At 38.0% G+C, this 18,109-nt stretch overlaps 1 protein-coding gene across 6 annotated transcripts in view; it reads left to right on the top strand.

Moving 5' to 3' along the window:
- Positions 1-6,693: 6,693 nt before the first annotated feature.
- mast4 (microtubule associated serine/threonine kinase family member 4) overlaps positions 6,694-18,109 on the top strand; it is a 92,313-nt gene continuing 80,897 nt past the window's right edge. For 5 of the 6 annotated variants that reach the window (XM_086152345.1, XM_086152349.1, XM_086152346.1 and 2 more), the window contains exon 1: positions 6,694-7,287. In XM_086152345.1, coding sequence (XP_086008471.1) covers positions 7,057-7,287 — 231 coding nt within the window. In that variant the 5' untranslated portion in view covers positions 6,694-7,056. Of the gene's footprint in view, positions 7,288-14,760; positions 14,968-18,109 lie in introns of those variants that run through there. The other variant, XM_086152350.1, reaches the window with a different exon arrangement.

Raw genomic sequence — 18,109 nt, forward strand, 5'->3', positions numbered from 1 at the left:
GAGCGCTGTGGGTGGGGTGGAAGAAGTTTCACATGTTTCAGATGACTATCAAAAGCTGACTGAAGACAGCAGAAAAAAAAGCATCCTCTTTATACTTCTTCTTTCCTAAAATAGACCAGCTTGGCATTTTACACTTAACCCATTGACATTAAAAAAAAAAAACAATATTATACTGTCACATATATATACATATATATATATATATATATATATATATGTATATATATACACGTATATATACGTATATATACGTATATATATACGTGTGTATATATATATATGTACAGAGAAAGAGAGAGCAGTTTAAAGCACAAAGATGAGGTAGTGCAGTACCAGATGAATGAAGTATAAACCTTTCTGTTCTAGTTGATTTGAGGAAGACTTGGTTTGCTTTCAATGAATTGTTTTTCAGCAGAGTATCTCATCTCATCATTTCTGAAGGCTGGTTATGACTGGATGATTTTATCTTGAACAACCACTGGAGGGCTCATTTGAATACTTCACACCCCTGCAGGGAACAGGTTCACATTAATATCTGTAACTAAACAGTAGGTGGAAAAAAACCCCTAAGCTTTGGAGCAACCTGTCATTGCACTCCTACAGCAACATCACGTGCACCATTGATTAGTTTTTAAGTTTTCGTTGGTCAGGAACATCCAGATGTTATTTAAATGCTGTAAAAGGCAGGCACTGAAATGTCATCTAGCAACATAAATCAAGGTAATAATTGACGTCTCCTTGCGTACCACACTCCTAAATCCTAGACATCAGATAGTCAGCACCACCGTTTTATATTATGTGTTCAAATCTTTACCAAGACCCAAGTTGATTTTCGGAAACTTTCCTTTTCTCCTCATTTATACCCAATTCCCATTTGCATCTACTTGACATCAGGTGTGAAAACCTTAAAAATGACTTTTGTGAAGTAAAGCAATAATGACTGTGTGAATACCACTACTGCTAATAATGATGATAATAATAAACCTGAATTTGACATGTTATTTTACCATAATGCAACATACCTCATCAAAAGAACACAGATTTTCCAAAAATGGTAAAAAATAGTTTGTAGTATTTTCAGCTTCTTAGATGTTTTTTTGTTCCTTCTCCCATCCTGCGGTGTTTCACCACCCACGGTCTTACTGATAATCTGTCAAATTAATCATTGCTGTCTTGTTGCGGTGCAGAACACAGAAATGTATGGTTTTTATTGCCGGGGTTATATAAAGGGTTCCTTTCTCAAGGATTAATTAAGAACTTTTCTTTTAACGTGATATTTATAACTCTTGGTATAAAACAGTTACTTATATTGCGTGTTGAATTGCTTTGCCTCTCTCGCTAACAATTGATTGATAGTTAAGTAACAATAATCGCTACCATAATTAAGACAGGCTATTTCCTTGTGGTTTTATTAAAAAATGTAATTTGCGGAGTGAGTAAGATGCCTACAGCTTAAACAGAGGGCTGCATTTAACACTAGCAATAATAATGCACAATATGGAACAAATGTATGTATAAAAATATATTTTGATATATAGATATGTATACTTTTTTACCTTATTGATAAAAAATGTATAAAAACAAGATGAAAGACAAACTACTATATATCCTCAAATTATCATAAAAAAAAAAAATGATGGAAATGTGTAAAGACTCAAAAGAACTGAACATGCATCATAAAGATTTAAATGCAATTAAAAACAGTAATGCACTACTTTCTACTTTATGTTACATTTATGTTACATTACCAATTTAAAAGAAACTGAATATACATATATATATATATATATATATGTATATTCAGTGATACTCCAAAATTTGAATTTATAAATATATTCTGTGTTTTTTTTCAGCTTTTTGATGATTAAATGTACAGTTAAATGATAGATATGATACATATTGAAAGATAGAGGGGAACCAAAGTGCATCACGTGTCTAGTTTTTCCTCCAGTGCACAATAGTAAACTCACAGGAAGTTCATTTCACACCTTACTGACTTCAAACGGACACACACTCACAAACAGGCCACTGTGTGAGCTAAATGCTCCATTAGTCTGGGAAAAAACATTTATGTCTTGACTTTTCACAGGTCTTATTCCAGTGCTTTTCACTTGAAACGGTTTTCGCAGTGAATGTGAAATAGGTGATTGCCGGTGATATTGATGAAAGTCCGGACAAAGGTGTTAAAAAAAAGGTCGAGTGGACGGAACCATAAAAGGGAGCCATTGCCACTATGATGCTATTATTACAATTTAGCACAACATCACCAAAAACAGGCCTTGACGTTCAATCGTACATCGATCTGTATCTTCCGCTGTTCTCTGACGTTTGCACAACCACAACTTTGTTTGATCTATCACTGCACGGAGCACGTAATCACAATTTCCTCTGTGTGTGCACGTTCAGATGGCAAAACTGATGTAGAAATTCTCAATCTGTGATTCGGATACGCCGTAATAACTTATTTATTTTTATTTCTCAGCAACACTGAAGCCCATCTTGGTGGGATGCAAGACCAGCCTCACCCAAGGAAGTTATACCTGGCGGCACAACCAGGTACTAAAATGTCTTGCAGCGGTGCTGAAAACTCGCCGGACGAGCATGAATGCCCTTCCTCTCCTGTCATCCTGTTGGCACGCAACTCTGTTTGTGCGGGAGGGGCAAGCCAGCCTCGCCCCCATGAGAGCTGACCTCGGGCATCTCGGCAGTCCACAGGACTGGAAGCTGCTAGCAGACCTGGACAAGAAACTTTGCTTCCCAACTGAGATCGCATCCACCAACCTGCGACCAGACCTCGATCTGTGGTCATCGTCACTCAGGCTCGTCTACATCACAGAGCTCACTGTGCTCTGGGACGGTGCAGTGGAGGAAGCCTATGCCCGTAAGAAGCTGAGATATGCTGAACTCTTGTAGATGCTTAGCAACAAGGCTGGAAAGCGAAGGTTCGTCCAGTGGAAGTCAAGAGGTTTCATAGCCACTTCAACATCTAGGCTACTCAGAGAGATGGTAATACAAGGATGCGTCCACAGACAGGCAGTCAAGGACCTCTCCGGGGCTGCTGAGAACGGGAGCCAGTGTCTGTGGTTGAAGAGAAAAGATCCAACTTGGGCCTTCAAGTGAGCTGACTACATCTAGGGAGTGAACCTGGGACGCTGGGAGTCACTGCTGAACCCTCTGGAGATGTCGTGGGCTAATCAGCGACCATTTATAAAGGGGGCGCTCACTTGACAACCCAAAGGAAGCCATCGCTCACTTGAACCCCACAGAGTCTCATTGGTGCCTTCGGTATGCTTTTATCAAGGGATATCAACACCTAGTCCTACACAACAGATCTCGACTGTTTGTAATGATCTGCTCTTGGCTCTCCCGAGAAATATTTTTACTTTAAAATATGTATTGATCTGCAGAAACTAATGCCTTCTCCTGTGATGTAGAAGGAGAATTGGTTCTTCTAACTTTTGTGATAAAGTGGCAGAATTACAGGCTGAGGAAAGCTTCATGCAATGAGGGAAATAGTGAATGACCACAATTGTCTTAGGTAATACCATACATACATCTGCTGTCTATGTTTACATATGAATAGATAAAAAAACCCAACACATAATAGTTATTATCAAACGGCTCTCCATGAGTTGATAGAAAGGAACTAATGAGACTCGTTTTATTGACCGGGAAAAAAATGATAAGAGCACAAAATGAATTTCTTGAGGACGTATGTTGGGATTGTACTAAAATGGGGAAACAGCATCCTCGTGTGGAAAAGTTGAGAATCTAGAGAGAAGTTGGTACCTCATGATTCAGTTCAGATGACCACAGGAGGAAGTCTCCAATGAGTCAAAGTTTATTCACGTTTATTTGGACCAGACAAACAGCAAGATAGAAAAGTGGTTGATCCAAGAGAAGTAAATGTAATGCAAAAATTGTGATTTTGTTAAGGAGCAGGTTTCAAGCAGGTAGAGTTTCCATTTCCTTCGAAGTGTCGGAAGCCTCTGCTCCCCCGAGATTTTCAGGATGGCTGTTTTCCAGAATTATGGGCTGCGGAAAGATAAACATGCTTGACTGTTGGGATTAGATGGGCCGAAAATTATTTCAAGGATTCAGAAGGGTTCATCAGTTATGAATAATACTTATTTTATAAAGGTTAGAACAAGACATTTAAGAGGTGTAAGAGCAATAATTAGATATAAAAAGTTGGCTATTAAGCATGTATTAGAGGATAGGGGATATTTTGACATTTTGTCATTTTTTCTTAGAAAGTCGTGATACTGGAATGAGTCAAAGTATGAACCACTGCTTTCAGTTTTGTCCCCTACATTTAAGAGAGTCAAGACATTCAGGGAGAGAAAGATGTTTGGCTGTCTTTAGTTTCCAGCGAGGCAAAGTTTAGAAACGCAAACAGCCGTATTGGAGCTTGGATTATGGATAATCGACTGTGAACACTATCTTGGGTGTTGACGTTTGGATGGAGATCCAAAACCGAGAGCAAATTTTGACTGGGCCTGTTTGGTGTGTTGAGCTCGCTGTACCGTGACATAACATGGGGAATGAAGATGGCAAACAGGGGAGTGTTTAAAGAACCTCAATGTGGTTTTCAACATGAAATTTACCCCTGATTGACTCCTGTTTTGGTTAGTTTAGGTGGAGCGTGCAGCCTCCTGGATGGTTTCAAACTGTCATCACTGAGTGAAAAAGTTTTATGTGCTTCCCTGTTGTGAGCAAACTTTGGCAAGAGATCGCTGCTTTCTGGGTGTGACCACTGACATCATTCAACAGTATAATATTCAAATAATAACAGTCTGCACTGCTGGGCGGAGAAAGGCAGTGGGTTCTTCATGACTAAACCCCTGCTCGTTCGCCTCCACCAAAGTAAAAGTTGAGAATTTACATTTTTCATTATTCAAATGACTTGCTACAAGTTTGATTAGCAAAAGTACAATATCACACAAACGTGTACTACTGTATGTATGCTTTCTCTGAGGTTTTATTCAAATCCAAAGCTCTCATGGATCCTTGAGATTGGTGTGCCATGACAAGATCACATTTAGTAACAGGCACTTCCTCCAAATTGGAACACTCTTGCATTGGAAAAATACTACACAGAGGTGATTTCAGTGACTATGCATGATTCAGTGAATACCACCAGAAAAGATAAATACCAAAATGACCAACACAGGGATGTGTTTTAGGCAAGGGAAGTGATTTACAAGATGCAGACAGAGGATGGTGGAGAAATGGTAAAGAGCTGTGCTTCTTGTTTTCGTTTTTTACATTGATCAGAATACGTGATGTGATGACTGTCAAATTACTGTTTCCTACAAGAGCATAAAACTTAGAACATGTAAACATAAAAGAAAAAAAACAATATCTACTATGTTACGAGACAAAGATGAAACCCGGCCATCTGAAATACCATACAGATTCAAGAGAACCATTGAAAGTGATTTAATTATTTCTTTAAACAATTAATGATTTCTGTCTTAATTTTATTCAGTTTTCAAGAGAATGAATACATTTGTGTGTTTGCCTGATTTTTAGACGTCCACTCCAGTTTACCCTCACAAAGCATACCCTCAAAAAAGAGTTAATTAGACATTATAAAAGGTTCAAGACTGTTTTTAAAAATAGCAATTTGAGCAAGTCCTCCAGCACTGTCCTTTCTACGTTTCAAGATGTCATCTAGTGCAACAATGAACCTTATCATAATAAGGTTTTTGAGCCTTGCTGAGGCTGATTCAGGCGGAGAATAATAACCCATCAACATCCAGAGGATTTGGTCTCCGGAGGGTGCGTGGGCCGTCATACATGAATCACCCACTCCTCTGTTGTGGGATTGGCAGTCATTATTTAATGTTGCTTCGATAAATTCACAAAATCTGGAGCTTTGGACACAAGCAATCTGAGAAGAGGTAATAAACAATGAAACAGCCTTCAAATCAGTAAAATAATCACACACCGCAACCCCTTGGAAAAATGAAAATAGAGGCCTCTCCAGACAGCCTACAATCAGAAAAGACATTTGTAAATCAAGACGACAGCAAAAATGTCAATGTTGTCAGAATAAAGATTAAAAAAATAGAAGAAAAAAACAAAGCAAAAATGAATCACTTAATGTTCTGTTTAGTAGCCTTCTTTGAGCTTTTAGCCCCGCAGAACACGGAACGAAAAGTCCCTAATCCTCATCTAAGTAATTCAGATGTTTTAATGAACCGAGGCTGCAGTGATGATGGTTTGGTCTGAGCTGATGGTGTTGGAAATGAGCCAGACGAGACATCGTCATCTCATGAAAAAAGAGAACAATAACCGATATCAATCTTCATGACACACATTGTCATGGCTGTTCGTCTTCTGAGTTGTTGTGTGTGAATGACTGCATTACTTCTATTTAAATTTGTTTGAAAAGGGTGGCTGATTTGCAAGAGGAAACACAGGAAACAGGAACACATAAATGATGAGACACTCGACAGGGTTCAACGAAATGGTGAGAAATAGGAATTTCTTGAAATTTAAAATGCTGTTTTTTAGTGATACAACAAATTACCAAGAAATATGTGAACTTAAAATAAACAAAAGGACAAAAAAAATCTGCATTTTCAGCGGTCGGTCAATTTTAAAAAATGTATTTATTGCTCTCTGGTCGTCTCGGGGTCTTAATCCATGCCTGGCTAAAGATGGTCAAAAACTGCGAGCGTTCTGGTTGGCCGTGGGAGCGCTCTGATTGGTCCACCCTCGCACCTTGTGGGCGGGGTCTATTTCGGGCAGCAGTAGCCAGGCGCTACTTTTGCAACGAGAAGGCAGAGAGGTTACAGCTGACCTGCCGACAGGAGACGAAGCTCCGCGGTGCCAGCGTCCTTCAAATGGGAACAATGAGTATTTTAAACTTAAAACCTTCGACGAAGTCGTGACTTTTTTTTTTTTTGAACGGGGCAAGACAAAAAGGAAAAAAAAGTTGTACGTCTTTGTTTTTCTTCCGGGCTCGGAGCGCTAAAGCACCAGGTGCGCCTGCAGGTTAATTAGCGGCATGTTCGGTTGTGACGTAGATTCTTAACCGGCGCTGCGATGGAGCCCTTCCGGGCGTCCGGGAGCGGCGGGAGCCCGTCCTCGTCCTCCGGTTCTAGCACTTTGTCCGAGGGCGAGGTGACCGCAGGGGTGGACATCAGAGTGTCCGGGGATGGACGCGACAGCCCCGGCTCGGATTTCCAGAGTTTGACCGAAGGAGAAGACGAGACGCCGAGCACGGACTCTGGCAAGGAGGCGGCGGAGGAAGAAGAAGAAGAAGCAGCAGAAAAGGTGAGCAAGATTTTAAAAGTTCATATTCTTGACCCAACACAGTGCCGTTAATCCGTATTTAAAAAAAAAAAAGAACAGTCGGCGGAGAAGTTACTTGTAAACACACGCGGTAACGTGCAGGCCGCTGTCATGATCCCTGCAGTAAAACCCTATCCGATCTATTTACATGTCACACACTCATCATGCTGCTGGAGACCTTTTCCCGTTACTGCTGACATGTCATGTCCTGTTATGTCCCAGCATCCCTCATGGTTTACTTTTAGAAGTATAACGTCTAACCCCACCCTTCGGTTTTCTTTCTTTCTTTTTCATTTAATTGTTTTTTAATATATTTTGCGTTAATGATCTATAGTAAACCGTAACTTGAAACAGATGTGGAAAAACAACAACCGGAAAAAAAAACAACTTAAAAAAAATACAAAATTAAATTTACACAAAATAATACATAATAATAATAATAATAATGATATATACAAAAAAAATTAAATTTTTGTCTCGTTTCCTGACTGTTCAGTCGTCAGATCTGTCGACTGACAGGCTTTCACTTGTCACCAATGACCCAACGCTGTCCTCATGGGTTAGAAACAAACATGTCTGCTTATCTCTGTCAATAATTGCGCACTTTATTTGAAAAAAAATCTGTTCTAAGTGATTGAATTCAGGATTCTAGTTCTCTCTCATTGTTCAAAGACCCCTCAGATGTATCTGTCTTTAGGCTGCAAAGGATACCAAACCTGTACTGGCTCAGGGCCTTCGTTCATCCCCTTTTTTTCTTTTTGCTTTTGAGAGATATGTCTTTGTTTTTCACAGCCAAATGACAAATCAGACCCAAAGACCTTCTCTGTCCTCCACAGAAAATGCCAGAACCTGTGCAGCCAATTCTGACAGTCATTTCTGCAAAAAATACGCAGGCTGCTTATAAATGAATTGCAGGCTGCTTCACAGTTTGTGTTGGACATCCTTTGGTAAAATAGTTGGAAGGTATGAAGTCAAAAAAGTAAAATGACTTAAAAACAGTACACAAAAACAAACAAAAGTTGCATTTTTGATCTTTAGAAAAAGCTGCAGTTTTCATACAACGTACGAGGAAAAAAAGATTCCGCCTTAGGTCTATTTTTGTGTTGATGATCAGAGGTGAAAGCTCGAATACTCTTTCAAACAGGTTCAACCACCTCAAACACAATATAATCCAAATTTAAAGTGTGTTTGTGGCATCAAGAGCTTGTTCCCCCCCTTAAATGATTGTATCTTGCAAAATAACCTCAGGCGATAGGTGTGGCTGAATGTCATCTCGTTTTTGTCAGTGTAGTCAATGGGAGGAAAGAGAGAAGTGTAGTAGTATCCACCTATGACTTTCCATTTTGTACCTCATCATGGTTTGGGTGTCTTTGCTCATGGGAACGGACAGGCTGATGTGAAGGGAAAACAAAAAAATGCACTTTTGTTGGTGTTAGTTTTTTTCAATAATAAATGTTGCACTTCACAGCACATTATTTTGTATTTGACTGTATTTCTCTAATATAAGATAGCAAAAACAAGTCCACAATACAGTATTTCGGTTGGGACGTGTCTACTGATATACCACTGAGCTGTAACGATAGATACATTTTGTCATGGCAAATGACTCACTAAGGCATAAAAATTCTGACTGTTGATCTTCGGCAGGCCCAAATCTGCATGTTTTTTCCAGACCTTTGGATTGCAAACATTTTTTATACTTATGATATTACGATGCCTTTAACTTTTTTTTTAGCATGTGCGCAGCAGGCGCCAACATACACAGATAATCCATGAGAATATCCCAAGGCTGATGCCATATTTGACAACGTTAGTGTCACTTAATTAAATTTGGTAGAATGGTCCATTTACTTAATAGAGTTAATTTAGCACTCAGTAACAGCGAAATGTTCTACGTTTTTAAAGCTCTCACGGTCAAAGTAGTCTGCGCTGTTGGATTGAATTCAGTCCGCGTGTTTGAACCGGGCACATTTTTACTGTTTGGAAGATCTTTTTTTGCTGCAATATCAGGTCCTGCATCTCTATGGAAACAGCAAAATCATGACTAGAAGTTGTGTGAAGTCAAACACAAGAAGGTAGACCTCATTGTGAACAGAAAATGGAAAAAAAATATGACTGATTGGTTTGACACACATTTCTTTTTTTGGTAAAAGAAAAACATAGATACTAGCTTAACACAAGTGTTTTTAGTCCCACTATTTTGTATACTTTAGACAAAGACTAATATCAATATCATTGATATTAATGGAGATATCACATTCAATATTTCGGCAATTTTTTCAAATAGTGCTTTTTTTACAACATCTGGTAAAAGGGAATTGCTTATTTATGAAGCAGGTATGAATGATGTATTGAGCTATTGTATAATGGATATTATCTGAAATTAACGAAGAATGATAAAAAATTCCAGACAGAGGTAAAAATGACTTCCAAAATCTTCTTTAAATTGAATCTGCAGGAAAGTACCTTACTAAATGGGATAACACAACTCTATTTGTTTATGTAACATGTGATTTCCATATCACAATTGTCATCAAGATGCATTGCAGTATTGAAAATTGGGCCTTTTGAAATATATAGATTTTCTTTGCTAATTGACAAATTCCTATACTTTGGACCTCTGATCAGATGTGTTTTTACACACTCTGATAAATAGTGTATATGACACTGGTGAGAGCCGGGTGAGACGTTGTATGGTCTAGAAACAGTGACAATGATGAAAAGACAAGAGGCAGAGCTGGAGGTCACAGAGATGGAGATGTTGTGGTTCTCGTTGGGAGTGATGAGGATGGATAGGATCAAGAATGAATCCATCAGGGGGACAACACATTCGATGTTTTGGAGAGACTGAGATGGTTTGGTCACGTGCAGAGGAGGGATAGTGAATATAGTAGTAGTCAGACGCTGGAATTGGAGCTGTCAGGCAGGCGGTCTCGAGGAAGACCAAAAAGAAGATTTATGGATGTAGTGAGAGAGGATATGAAGGTAGTTGGTGAGGGTGTATGAGGATACAGAGAATAGGGTTAGATGGAGAAGGTTGATTCGCTGTGATTTCCCTGAAGGGAAAAGCTAAAAGGAGAAGAAGGTGGCGGCTCTGATAAATAGCACAATTGTTTGCATTTCCTAAATAAAGTATATTTTAAAAACCCGCTGGCAGCTTTGGGAGATCAAGTTACTATATTTTCATTATTAGATGGTATATTGTTTGTGCTGCCCTCCCTGTCTCCAAAATTTTTACATTCAAATATTTTTACTGAACTCTCATTTTGAACTGTACATGCACTGGATGAACCCTGCAGTCTTTCTCATCCCCCTTAAATGTCAGTTTGGAGTTTATTTAAAACCTAGAATCTCGTGTGCTGGATATACAGTAATTTGACCTGATATACTTGATACTGATATATTTGAGCCTAATTCAAGCATGACAATCAGAAATACCCAAAGCAGGTCAGGAGATCAGCTAGTGACGAGAGACAGTCCAGTTGTGGCACTGAAGTGTAAGTCGGGGAACTCTGACCTTTGGCTTGCGTCATGCTGCAGTGGAGTTTAAGAAGGGAAGTCTTCTGAGAACTCAAACAATGTCAGCCACATGGCTGACTGGCTCAGTTACATTCTGTTTCCACACTTAGCAGTGCATGCCTTCAGGAGAAGTGCACTTCTTAAGCACCTTGTATGATCTTACTCAAACTTTATGAAATGTCCTCACAAATGATTCCCTAGCAACAGGCATTATTTTTGCTCAATATTTGAATTTGACTCTCTTGGTTGAATAACAAGCAAGGGTCATCGTCTCATACAAAATGAGTGAGTGAACTGTTTGTTTACATACGTAGTTCTGTGATTGACTGGCACCCAGTGCCAACCCCGCACACGCACCCTAGCCTCTCGTCCAATGGTAGCTGGGATAGGCTCCAGTATCCCCCACGACCCTGAGTGCAGGAAAACCGCAGAAGATGGATGGATGGGTTGCCAAATAGTCTGTTTTCTTCAACTGCATAGTCTTTTTGTGGGAAACTTTGGATAATAATGCATGTAGACTCACTCTCTCAAAAACACACCATTGAACAGGTTTACTGACATCTTGGGTGACCTGTGTGGCATAACCATGCATATCAATTTTGAACAGGGTTAGATGATTAGGTATGACAGTTATCAGTATTTTAAATACATTTTTTTATTCAGGATAGAACACGGTAACATGTACTAATATTTGCTTTACCTCTTCACAGGACTAGATATAGTCCTTCAAAATCCTACAAACTTCCTTTTCAAAGTTTGTCCTATGCTGTAAGATTTTGCTGTATTATGACGATTAATGTCTATCCTATTCTTTTCAGACTACACCTGTGTATAACACACTGAGATACTCTCAACTGTTACAATGCATGTAGTCTATCAGCGTGTTTATATGTCTCCCCTTGTCTTTATTTCCCTCAATAAACTCTTGTGCCCATTGTGACTCATTCCCTCTGTATGACATTCTAGTTTCATCTGTTTTGTTTTATATTTCTTTTCACAACTTCTGCTTCTTCATGAAGTTCAACAAATGTTTATCTTGTTAAAAACTGAAATCAAGCAGCCACCCAGCAATGTAAGATTTCAACATTTTTGTGCAACCTTTTGTGTTGTGTGGTTTTTATCCTGTACACAGTACATACTTTTTTTTACCTAAATTTTCTGTGCATCAAACAGCTTTTTGTTAATGTTTGTTAATGCTTTTGTAATATAATGAAAATAAACATTGACAAAATCAGAAAGATGCATAAATAGTTAATGTAGTTTTATAGTTATTTCAGTGATGATATGTACATAATGAAACACCAATACAAAATGTTAAAAATAATGGATCCTTGCAATTTAAGTTGAATGTCTTAAATATTTTGTAATCAGAATGGACACATTTTTCAAAGATGATATATTTTTGCTTAATTTTAGAATCCTATTTTACAAGTGTTGGTAATTACAGTAGTAATAATTAAATAGCAACATGACAGTTCTCTTCTAGCTCAGGTAAAGAATACGTTGAATATGTTGTTGGTTTTTAATTATAATAATTTGACGAGAGGGGAGGAGATTGTATTTTACATTAAGGTTAAAATCACTGCAATTTGGTTAATCTTCCAGAATGAATATCATCCATCAGTTCTCAATTGGCAGCAGTTGTTACTTGATGTTTTTGACCCATGTTTACCAGTGTCAGACTGTGAATTTCTTGTTACATGGAGCGCTATAATCATTTAAAACAATGCTAACAGTCAGAATTCAGTAATATTGGTTCTGTTTTTCAAAAAAACAGACCCGCCTATAGGCACAGTTTGAGAAAAGTTGGAAATTTTATCTTATGTTGAACCACTGTGCTCGTCTGTAGTGAGTAATGAGACTGTTCAAGTCACGTGTAACTCTTGACTCTGCAAACTGCATTTACTTGATACTTCAGACAGCATGGACGCTTTGTTGAATTTGAACAGGTCTGTTTAGTCAAGCAGGATGCTTATTTATCTCATGAGACATGTTCATTTGCTTCTGCTGAGTTAAGCATACAGTAAGTGCCTCTGGAGAGATTTGTGTGTTCAGCATGGAAGTTATATGGATACATATTTATAGAGTTTACAGTCATATGTCACCATAAACTTTCTGTTCTAAAAGCTCCATGTGAACACACACAGCAATCAACACTGCTTCCTTTCTGCTGCATCAGTTAGTGATACCACAATTACCACATTCTTGTGTAAAATAGTCTACATTTTATATTCACTCTCGCCTAAAGAATTTGATGCTTTTATAGTGTATGTATAATTTGATTGTGTGTGTTTGATGGAGGCACAAAATTGTTACAATGCTGTTGTTGAGATTTTAAAAAGATTTATTTTAAAAATCCAAAGTAATTTAAACTGTCATAATATGTCACAGTTTGAAATCTCACCCCTTAAACCTTTGTCCTTTTGATTGTGACTGATGTTTGGACAGGACAGCAGGAGAACCACACTGCCAAGAGGCCAGAAGTTATCCGTGACAATTTGAATTAATGAAGTTATGTGGGTAGTGATTGAATCAGGAGGTGTTGTTAATGCAGTAATGTTGAATGATTGTGATTCAATTTCAACACTACACTTTTCTATTGAAGTGTGAAAAGCTATTTTGGGGTATTCGTTTAAAAGGTATTGTAAAATCAGTTAAGATTAGACTTATCTTGGCAAACACTGGAAGCAGGCAAACAGTGAATTCATGTGGAGACCTTTTGTACTCAAATTGATTATGTAAGTGGATTTCTGTTCTAATTTGTTGACGCATTTGCTACTTACACTGTTTGGGATAACATATTTTGGGATATGGTTAACAATGATCGCCTTACATAGGGTGTGGATGTCTTTTTTTCCCAAGATGGCACTGGAAGACAGCAGCTTGTCACAGCAGATCTTATCTTATATTAATTGCTCTGAAACAGAGAGATTGACTTTTCCTCAGTCTTATCCCCATCTACCTGGTTTGAAAAACTAAACGACCAAGATTAGACATGGTTTAGTGCTTACCTGAACAATCCAACTTCAACCACTGATATCTGTTGTTTGCTCATATCATGCAGAAGACAGAAATCTTTTGATATCTTTGACATTTTTTACAGATAAACATCAACAATGATAAGTCATGTGTTTCAAAAACAATTAGCATTTTGCTCCCCAATATGCTGTATCCGTTTGTCAGTGTTTGGTGATGATATTTAAACTTGAATTTGTTGACTTTTTAAAGACTTTTGTGACACTTTGACGAAAGGTTATTATATGGCCATGTAAAGCAGCGCAAGACAAAAAAAAATCTAATGAACAGAGGATGAAAGGATAAAAATCTTATCTTTTTTTCAAAACCTGTTCATATGGGCAAAGAGCAACATTTTACAGAACAATCATTTATAGAAGGGTAGTTCTTTATTTAATCATTGCACCTGGAGCAATTTCAAGCTGTTTTTTCAAACCTGTTGAAAAAGGACTGATCAGTATAGCAATAATTGTACATGAAATTCAGGTATAGGACAGGGCAACAGAGATTTTGCCAGTGACAGAACTTGCAAAGTTACTTCTAACAATATTGACCTCTCTTTTCAGATTTCATGTTGCCTGATGGCTATATTTTCATCCCCCCTCTCCTGGAACCTATTGACACTGCTTTAAACATTTTAATCACATTATTCTATAAATATCATCACAACTCCTGTCTGTCAGTCTGACAACATCCTTGACTGGTGCATTACTAAAGTTAGCCCTTCTCCCAACAGCTGGGGACATCACCATAAACTGTTGCATCAATGTTTGCCTGTTGGTCACTATTTGCTTCTGTTTGACAATATTTAACTTTTTGTCTTCACAGTAGGTCACATGTTCCTCAGTAGCCCCAGATTAGCAGCATGCTAGATAGATCAGATGGATGTTCAGTGTCCGTTTACGTTGTGTAGCTAAGAGGATTAACTCTAACTGGTTAAGAAGGCTTCTACTCTGCAACTCTGCCCCAACACAGGATCCTTTTGATTTTTGACTTGTTTATTTTCAATTGTACACACATACCAGCAGGACTCTTTGTGATGATTTAGAGAGATACAGGACATCCAAAAATATGTCTTTTGCTTGCAGTTTAACTGTAGGTCAGTGTCCGTCTCTGGCAGGAAAACAGGTAAGTGGCAAGTTGTCAATACCGGATTGAGGATTACAACATAGTTATGAAAATTACAAAAATACTTAGAAATGATTACAGTCTATCAAGATAATATTTGTCTGAAGATAAATAACTTAAGACTATCAATTCTAAAGGTTTTTATTTAGAAAATTATAAATATGATTAAACTATTGTGATAGATATCTTGACTTTAATTTTTCTATGTATGCCAGCCTTATTTATATAATGAAGCTTACCCAGAGTAGTTTATCCAATGAATTTATCTGAAATATCGTCAATTAATGCAAAGGGTGTTGACCTGCAACAAAAGAGGCAAATGTGTAACTCAGTGTTATTCTGTCTCATAGAAAGCATACTATTTAAAAAAGCAGTACTGCATGACTTCCTTTTGTTTACTTATGACCAAATGGCCAAAGAACATGTTAGAATTAGTTGCTGGGGGAAGGGGGGGGGGCGGCATGTCGCAGGAGGTAGAGCAACATTCCCATTTTGATTCCCGGCTCCCCTTAGTATGTCAAAGTGCTGTTGAGCAAGATGCTGGACCCCTAAATGCTCCCTTGGCGCTGGTGGATGGCAGCCTAATGCTCATGGTTCATCCATGCTGGGTTAATTGCAGAGAACGAATTTCCCCACGAGGATTAATAAAGGATAAATTATTATTATGAAGACCTTAAACCAGTGGTTCTTAACCTGGGTTCGATCGAACCCTAGGGGTTCGGTGAGTCGGTCTCAGGGGTTCGGTGGAGCCTCCGCCGCAGAGGTCCACCCCTCACTCTAGTCTGCGGTTAGTGGGCACAGTCATTGAAAGCGTCCTGCTCTGAGATTTCCTACCGGTCCGCTTTGAGGTCGCTGGTTTATGCAGCAGAGTGAGACCTCTCTATCAGACCATTAATGCATTTCGTGCACCAGTAAAAAAAAATCATATTTTATTTTTTACTAAAGAAGGGTGCGGTGAATGAGCATATGAAACTGGTGGGGTTCGGTGCCTCCAACAAGGTTAAGAACCACTGCCTTAAACTAAGGGAATGCATATATTTAATCTCAGAGTTTCTTGCAGGAATGTCTTAAAACATATTTTCCTTGGAAAATAGGGAAATTCATATTGCTTGGTTCATTATGTTACATGCTGAATATACTGGATCTTTAATGGTTAAACTGATAAAATTGTCTCGGAAAACAACCCCTGCAGTTTCTGTCTTTGTTTTCACAGGGGATTTCAGTTTCCTGTGTTGACACAATCTAAAGTATAAATCTTCAAAGTCTCAGACTTTCATAGGCGAATGAAGTAGAAGTGTCAGGAAATGATTGTCTCTTGGTTGATTGAAATGTGTTTTGGGTTGTTTCGATCACTTTTGAGATGTTTAGTTTTGGGTCATTGCACTGGAAAAGCACTCTTCTCCTTGTACTGAGAGCAAGGGAAGAAAGACTCTGGCGAGATTGGAACTTGGGAAGAGCAACAAGACAGATGTTGGGTGACAAGGTCGGCTAGAGCATAGCTTAGTTAAGCTGACCCAGGGGAAGGAAAGTTGAATGTATTCCTTATCCCTTGAACTCATTAATTTGAAGTGGCAGCTTAAAAGAATTGAATGAAGGCACCTCATAATATATGTAAAAAGTGTCTTTTTGTCGTCGTTACTAGAATTAATTTGGTCATTAAAAATAATACTTTCAGTTTCTGTGCTGCTGTGTTTGTACTATAGCTGATTGGTCATTTAGTCTCTCCTTCACAGTGTGGCCAATCAAAAATTTAGCAACAGTAACCACGCATAGTTAGGTGGTCAAGCAGTAGATAATCATCTTGTGTTGAATCAGCATGCATGAACTTTTGATTAATAATATAGTCATACCTGTTTGGAATAAAGACAATTACAATATCACTAAATAACAATACAATTACTTTAGTCTTCACAACTACCAATCAGTGACTGTGACACAACTGAATATTTTAGTTGCGGTCTAGAAATTTTAGCCTAATTGAACTTCTATTGTGAGAGGCTCAAAAGTACTTTGCCAACCAATAGATGTTTTCTTGCCAAATGGTGGTTTTATTTGATGTTCAATTAAATTAAGATGAATGATGGTCAGGTATTGATTTTTCAAGGTTTTCAAATTGCAATTTGGGAAGTATGAAGAGGAAAATTTTAATTGTGATCTGAAGTATCTGTTACCTTCAAGTATCCCCCAAACATGGTAGTCATACATGGTCATGTGTGACTGTTAATTGTGGAAATAAATGAGATGTACAACGACCAAAATCAGTCACCTGGTCTTTACAAAACTGTGCATGTTTTCCTTTCATTGAAGGCAGTAAGACCACAAAGAAGTGCAGATTGTAAGGAAACTTCTTAATCCCTCTAAAATATAGAAAATATAAAAATTCAACAGCTTTTCAATATGCATTTCTGGTTGACTTAACTGCTTTTTCTTTACACTGCTACATTAAATTGATGACTTTGATGAAACAATTTGCTAAATCTCTTTCACTAAAAACCAGGTTATTTGACAGAGCTCATAACAGAATAACCTTACGCAAATGGAGACTGGTGCAATTCAGCTTTGCACCCTAATATCATCATGTAATCTAATACTTTGAGACAGATTTATTTGTTTTGAGCATCAATCCATCATCTAGTATAGAAAATATCTTTTTGCCAGAATTCAGAGTTCTCAATTTGAAATGTATATGCCACCACCACATGTAAATGAAATGTATCTTTTCATTTAATCTGCTGTATTGTTTTTTTCTGCTCGGGATTGAATACCCAATGAAAAGCAAAGGCATAAAGAATGGAGAATCTCTTCCTGTTGTGCTTCAAATGTATATTCATTGTCTTAGCAACCAGCGACAGTCTAACATTTAGTACTTTCTTTTAAGAGGTGCCTTTCGTCCATCTCAGTGAAATGATAAGCAACACTTCCTCACAAATCCCTCAAAGGGACACCATATCTGGGTTGTGAATGTTTGCTTATCCTTCCATTGAAAAGCTTCTTCAGATGTGTTTTTCAGTATAAATTGTCTTTCTACTTTTGTAGTGCTACATTTTACGGTCTTGAGTATCACACACTGTATTGTAATTGTTTGCAATTTCAGAAAATGATTTAAATGCTTTCTGACAGATTTTTATTCTCAAGCAACAAC

This window comes from Fistularia commersonii, chromosome 9, assembly GCF_037954325.1.
Source record: "Fistularia commersonii isolate RoL2024-O1a breed Wild chromosome 9, RoL_Fcom_v1.0, whole genome shotgun sequence".
In the NCBI taxonomy this organism is placed as follows: domain Eukaryota; kingdom Metazoa; phylum Chordata; class Actinopteri; order Syngnathiformes; family Fistulariidae; genus Fistularia; species Fistularia commersonii.